The sequence below is a fragment of the Anopheles arabiensis genome, chromosome 2 (assembly GCF_016920715.1).
Source record: "Anopheles arabiensis isolate DONGOLA chromosome 2, AaraD3, whole genome shotgun sequence".
Lineage (NCBI taxonomy): Eukaryota > Metazoa > Arthropoda > Insecta > Diptera > Culicidae > Anopheles > Anopheles arabiensis.
Genome location: NC_053517.1, coordinates 25,531,200 through 25,538,217, shown reverse-complemented (window position 1 = coordinate 25,538,217; position 7,018 = coordinate 25,531,200). Strand labels below are relative to the sequence as shown.

General features: G+C 50.7%; 2 protein-coding genes across 2 annotated transcripts; one reads left to right on the top strand and one right to left on the bottom strand.

The window, feature by feature from the left end:
• Nucleotides 1-2,190: 2,190 nt before the first annotated feature.
• LOC120895950 lies at nt 2,191-3,241 on the top strand. The gene is made up of 2 exons (XM_040299706.1): nt 2,191-2,420; nt 2,617-3,241. Exon 2 carries the CDS (start codon nt 2,617-2,619, stop codon nt 3,040-3,042), a length of 426 nt encoding a protein of 141 aa, XP_040155640.1. The 5' UTR covers nt 2,191-2,420; the 3' UTR covers nt 3,043-3,241.
• On the bottom strand, nt 3,231-5,416 carry LOC120895949 (UDP-glycosyltransferase UGT5-like). Its single transcript, XM_040299705.1, has 4 exons — nt 5,119-5,416; nt 4,188-5,047; nt 3,649-4,094; nt 3,231-3,580 (listed from the first exon to the last, which is right to left on the bottom strand). The coding sequence occupies exons 2-4, from the start codon at nt 5,022-5,024 to the stop codon at nt 3,313-3,315; spliced, it is 1,551 nt and encodes a 516-aa protein (XP_040155639.1). The 5' UTR covers nt 5,025-5,047; nt 5,119-5,416; the 3' UTR covers nt 3,231-3,312.
• Nucleotides 5,417-7,018: the final 1,602 nt, after the last annotated feature.

Below are 7,018 nucleotides of genomic sequence, written 5' to 3'. Positions count from 1 at the left end.
TAGGGTTTACGCTTAAGCGTGCGTTTTAATGGTTCATTTGCTGGCCTGAAAGGTCGGACACTCATAATCTACCGTGACATCGGGGCAGGGATAGAAATATGTACGCTATTGTTTGAGGTTTTTTGTTTCAAGTTTAATTCTGATTCCAGCAATTGTAATTTGCATCATTAGTAAATTCACAATCCAAGGACAAGGGCTGTACCATTCATAGCTTTCTCCAGCGCTAATGTTAATGCGGTCAAGTTAAACTGGATCAAGATTACTCTTCTTCACTACTGTCGATGTTGTATTTTTCTACACTTTTTCTCTGAACCTGAACAAGCGACCCACAAAACGATGAACACGTCACAACACATTCGAACAAAAGCTTGCAACTGCAATAAATGCTAAAAATATTATAACCCGGTCACCCAGATCGATCCTGAGTCACGGCTGAGCGATCACGCGAGAAATGGGAAATTCCACCCAAAGACTACACCTTACAAACAACCATTTTTGTCTCCAAAACTGCCATGACCAATCGCTTTTCACTTACGCAGATTATCTAAGCTCGCGCAGAATGCACGACAGTGGGCAGCTACCACCTTCCGAAAACATAGGCTTGGCCGATTGCACCACGGCAGCGACACGTGCGAGGACTTTCACCGTGGCGAAGCGGTAACGTAACCGGAACCGATTCCGGCCCATTTACCTGCCTGGTCTTCACAATCCACCCTCCCCTTAGTGGTCGAGGCGCAAAATTTCACTTTCAAGGCCAATTATCACCTCGCAGTTTCCACCCGCACCGAACCCCGGCAGTGGGCCGATGACTTTCCCAGTTACACGGCCCAACGTACGACGGCATTCGGTGGCGTGCGCCGCGTCATCACCACGCGTTTTTTTTTTTTTTGTGTGTGACATTGACACCGTCAACGGTGTGGTGCGGTGTGGTTTGCCACTGTCTGCCAGTGGGAAGCATTGTTATCTCGTGTTGTTTGCTGCATTTTCCACCCATTCCCCGTCGCTACTACGTCATCGCGACGATACGAAAACACAGAGATCGGCCCTTCCGGCTAGTTGGCCGCTGCGCAGTACACAGCTGGCGATCTGGCGCCAACTGTGCGGTTGCGGGAACCGACAGTGGAGAGCAATAAACAAAAGACAAGCTGTATACAGCATCTCAGGAGCACTTCGTGTAATGCGTGGGGAGATCTTACTTGCAGGAGAGTGTAAGATCACCGCGGAGAATGCGAAATGTTGTTGTTGTGTGGTGTGTAATTGTGATGGCAGTATGTAAACCCAGTTTTATGTTTGTATTTCGTGTTTTTGTTATCAAGTCTTTTCCATTTATTCAAATGCTCAACTTGATGACTTGGGGAAAAGTCTGACATTTGACTTTTAAAAGTATGTTTTCACCTAATGAAATAATGCTGTAATGCTTTTAATGCTTAATTTAATGCAACTCTTTCTCATATTTTCTGCAATATCCCCTGCAACGAGAGTGGACTTACAAGCGAGAGTATCTCGCACTCACATTGTGAGTTACCAGTTTTTTTAAACCCCAATTGAGATATTCTCAGTAATATTCCCCTTCCGCATGGATAACCCCGCACGCTGATAGCAACAAAGCGGGAAAGGGGGGGGGCGGGAATGTGTTACAATTAGCACCCGGTCAAGCCAGGTTGTTGTAGCACGTTGTTTGCTACCATCTTTTTTGCCGCATCGCACAACATTTTGCTCCAATTTTTCGCTGCCAAACCGCGTCCCACACCCATCACCTAGATCGCGTATCAGTTCTGCGCTCTGTACCTGATTTTATAGCCAGCAGTCCAGGCTTTCCAACGGCTCTCCCAACGGCACAACCGCACAAAGATCACAACACCTCCCCGACCCATACGCGAACGAAATCAGCACGAACTGCGTAATCGCTGTGTCAACAAAGCTGCGCCAAACACCGGATGGAAAAGAGTACCTCCCGTGTGAGGGGGAGGGGATGGCAGGCAGGCCCGCGGCAGGCTAAGGTGTCACCAAGGGCCGGGGCCAGCATCTTCAGCGTACACAAAGTGGTACACGTGAGAGCCGGCGAGAGCGATGTTCCGCACGTCCGGTCAGGTGAGATGCGATTGCGTGCGCGTGCTAGTGTGCCTTGGTCTACGTGCGAATACTCTCAGCATCTCACAAAAAACCCCATGAGTATCTCACCAACCACGTAGGAGAGTAGGGGAGTGAACGATTTATCTACCGACTGTGGCAGGCTCGCTTATCGTATTCGCAGCACAGTATCTGCCCGCGCAGGACATTTGGCGCGCCTGGGTTCGAGTTGAGTGTGCGCGATCAGATCGGTTCGCTTAGTGACTATCGCGCAAACACCTCCTCAGTGCTCTTGAAGTAACGCGCGGCCGTTAACATTCCAATTCCGTTGTGATTCAAAATGTAGCACCGTAAGTAGACGGGAAGTTCCAAACGGAATAAACAAAACATAACGAAACAGTGAACATGTGCCATGTTTGCAGTGCGTGATGGAAAGCCTATCGAATTGTGTGCTCTTATTGTGATCTAATTGTGTTTGTGTGTGTGTGTATGTGTGTGTGTGTGTGTGTGTCTGTATGTGCCTTTCGATCCTCATCCTCGTTGCAGATGAAGCTGCAGCAGTGCGTCATTGATTTCGCTATCATCCTGATAACGATCCCGTCGCTCGTCGTCGTGGCACTGCTACTGGACTACATGATGAACCGAACTGGGTGGGCGGAGCAGCTGGAGGCGCAGCTCATCATGGCCGCGCTGGCGGTGGCCTTCTTCCTGATCTGCATCATGATCTCCGTCTACCTGACGCACCGGGTCGGCAACTGTCTCTGGGCCGGGCCGCAGCCGGACCAGCCGTCGATCTACTCGATCGAGCGCGGGCACGATGCCACCGTGCCACCACCGTCGTACGAGTCGGTGATGGGCGGCGACCATGCCCCCCCATCGTACGAGAAGATCAGCAAGATCTTTCCACCGCCACAGGAACCGCCGCCCCCGTACGCCGTCGCGCTCGGTCGTGACGTAGCGGCCCACATCTGATCTACGTGCCATTGCGTGCGCCGTGCCGAGAGAGCCTCGGGAGCGGCAAACGCTCCCGTGCTTCTTGGCACCGTTCGCCCATCTTTGTTGTTGTTGTTGTTGTGCTGTAAAGACTGGTTGTGCGCTGTGCCCGCGTCGTTAGTTTCGGGATGATTGCGAAATAATAAAAAAAGAAAGAAACCATGCGCTACTGCTCAAACGCCGTGTCCGTGTTGTTTTGCCACCGTGCGTTTTGCCGCACAGGTGAAATCTTCCACCCTATCGCGGGTACTAGTCGCTCTTGGGTTTGCTCGCCTCCCCGGTCGGTGGCTTCGAGTGACGCTTAAAGATAAGATAGTATCCGAGCGCGATCAGCAGCACGACCCCGACCATGTCCAGCCCGTACACCTGGTACGGTGCCATACTGCGCGTCGGCGAGCGCAGATACCGCAGGCCCTTGTTGGCGATCGTCTTCTCGATCCAGAAGATGGCACGCTCGAGCGGAGGTTCCGGCTGCGTGCGGAAGCGGTACGAAAGCTCCTTACCCCGTGCGCGATAGCTAGCAGTGGAAAGAACGGCAGTGAAAGTGATGCAGTGCTGATCCGATCGATTATTATTTTGGCCTACCTGCTATCGCTCAGTATCGTATCCATCGCCTCTTTCAGCGTCACTGCGTTGAGCTGCGTGGACGGTATGCCGATACCGATGCCGGCCAGCTCGATCCGCCGCACGTTCGAAAACTGATCGGCAAAGAAGGGCACCCCAATCACCGGCACACCGTTCCACGCTGCCTCCTGCAGGCTGAGCAGACCGCCGTGGCTAACGAGCAGCTTGGTGCGCCCGTTGGCCAGCACGGCGGACTGGGGCACCCACGGCGCCATCAGCACGTTCGGGGGCATTATCAACCCGTCCGCGTTCGCGTGCTTCCAGATGAAGCCATAGTCGGGCATGCTGGCGAACAGCTCGAGCAGCTGCCGGTTCACTTCCGCCCCCAGCATCTCGCTCTGCACGTTCGTGCCGAAGCTGAACAGCACCACGCCTTTGTTCGCCCGGGCAATGAACTGGCTCATCATCTAACGTGGGGGAGATGCAAGGGTATTTAATAGCATTTTTTGTTTGTATGTCTCCCATAACAGTAATTCCCGCAAAAACCCTTCCAAACTTACCGGTGGCATCTCCTCCGCCCGCTTGATGTGCAAACCGCCCACCTGCACCACGTTCGGGGGCAGCAGCTGATAGAAGTCGAGCGCCGGATCACTGTTCACCAGCACCAGCTCGGACCGGCGCTCCAGCAGCTTGACGTGCGTGCGATTCGCACCCTCAAAGACGCGCACCAGCCGTTGCTGTTCCTGGGGCATGTACACCTGCTGCCGGTACAGCATGTCGAACCACCAGTACAGTGTGTTCTGAACGCGCTCCACGAAAGTCATGCGCGTCCCGAAGCTGGATGCCGGATGGGGCAGGTAGGTGGTGTAGACCGGTACGTCTGCCAGGTACTGCGTGTACGACGGGATGTTGTACGGCGAGATGCTAACCAGCGGCGGATTGTGGAAGTGCTCCAGAAAGCCTAGCAACCACTGTCCCATCGTGAAGTCGTGTATTACCAGATCGAACCGGAAGGTGCGCGGGTACGCCAGCAGCCGCTGGATGGCGTCCTCCTCCTCCAGCAGCCCGCTCGCCACCTTGTAGTACTGGTACACGTTCATGATGTTGCCGTACGCGTGCTCGTAGCTGGAGAAATCACCCGCACTGTCGGCGAACGCGGCCATCATCTTCGCGTAGTACCCGTCCATCACCAGAAACGTTTTGCCCGGGACGGACGTTTCCTGCTCGAACGAAAGGATGGTCAGGTTGTGTCCGTTTTCGTACAGCCGGTCAAAGATCTGCCGGTTCCAGATGTGATGGCTTTTCGAGGGCGTCGTCTGGAGGAAGAGTATGTTCTCGGCGTGCACATTGCAGATCGCTAGGGCGAGGGTTAGCGCTATCCAGCGCTGTGTCGTCATGGTTGAAGATCGTAGATCGTATTCTAAAACAAACATTCAACATTTGTTACAACAGAGTAGTGTTAGACGAGACAAGACTTTCATTCGTACATACCTTCAATAATGTTAAACAACGACAAACTGGAGGAATCTTTACACACCGCGCTGTTCTGCAAAGAAATCCCCCTCCGAGCTCACGATTATATCTTATCAGACGTCGTTGGTCCACAAGGCAATTATCACCGGCACCGGACGAGTGTGTGTGAATGTGTGTGTGTGATGGGGGCACTGTTATGCTGCCGGTTGGAGATTTCATGCCATTCCGTCACGCCGTTTGTGAGGGATTTAAATCGCGCTCGGCAATGTCACACTGCCTCCGGAGCCGATCGGCTGGCGATTGAACGGCAACTGCTGCAATGTACTTGCGTTGCGGTTCATTACAGCCTGTCCGTTACAAGCGAAACCAAAGCGTTACACCCAAAACACATTGTTCGTCGTTCAGCGTTGGTCGTCTAAACGTTGGGTTCGTTTCGTAGATGTATTTGTGTCCGTTTGATTTGGCTGGTTTTTTCATTTCCTATCGTTGTCTAAAAATAGCCCAAAAACGACACTCTACTGAACACTCACACACGCATTCAGAATGATTATTGAAGCGTCGCTAATCATTGCGTCCATATGACGTACGATTGCACGCACCCATCACGGCGGAGCCCCAACTCCATTGCTGCGTTTAATTTCCGTCCAATCATCAGCGTGGTCCACGTACTGAAGTGGCTAGCAGAGCTTCAAATCTATCAACAAAAATCCACCGTTTGTCTGCCTGTTTCTCTAACTAGTTTGGCGCCATTTACCTTTGCCAAGGCAATGGCCGTTCCGACCTTTAGCCGTGTAACGGCCCCGCATACAGTAGCGGACATGCAGTGTAAACAGCATGAATGTAAATTAATAAATATAGCGGAACAACGCTGTCCCATTGGCTGCTTGTTGTCATACCGTGTCACTATAGTATATCACACACTGCAGGCATTGCAGAAGGCAAAAGTTGAAAGAAAAAAAAAACATCTTCAACGGAAAGACTCACTGGCGGTGCTTATTGGTAAGTTAAACATGTGCATAACGCTCGTGTGGCTGCTAATGAATAGATTCTCGAACACAGCTGACGCGTTGCGTGGACGGTTAGCACTTACGGTAGTTTGGAGTGGAACGTTCGTTTGTTTTTTGTTTGCGATTTTTACCACATGTTTAAATAATTCATTCAGGACGGCGCGTTTATGCACGGAAATGAAATGATTGAAAATGGATGCTAAACTTAATGATCAGTTTCTTGATCTAGCTGTAAAATATTAAGATTTCATAAGGATTTGCTCATCCAAGAGTGACGGATTTAGTTTTGAGGAGATTTCTAGTATTAAAGTTACAGCTGATACTATGACAATTGAGTATAACTATTGCTCATATATAGGACTGTCGCTAATGAAGATATGATTTTGACGTTCTGCCGGAGTTATTTTCTTCTTCTTTCATTTTGCGTTTCTTACACTTTTTACAAAAACCTTTCTTTATAAGAATAGTGGTTTGAGGCGACCAAAGTCAGCAGGAGTCAAAGTCTGATGGGCATGATTTCATGCCTAACCGCAAAAACATGGCATCGGCGATCTCCGGTCGACTCCGACTCCGTACGACTATGCCTCCGAATGACTCCGACTCCGGACGATTCCGGGTGATTCCGGATGGCTCCAGACGATTCCAAACGGCTCCGTATAAACCTGGGTGGAGGAGACAGAGACGTCTCTGAATGTTTGCCAACTTTATCCATCTCAAAATAGCTCTTGTACAACTCATTAAACATAAAAACACCCTTTTACTGATGGTTTGCTTGATTAGATATGCTACAAAAACCACATTCCTGCAATCGTACACTGAACAAACATAATAAAAACTTCCACAATCAGTTTCCATCATATGTTAGCTTACCATCCTTTCATCAACGAATGGTAACCAACAGGTATATCTTA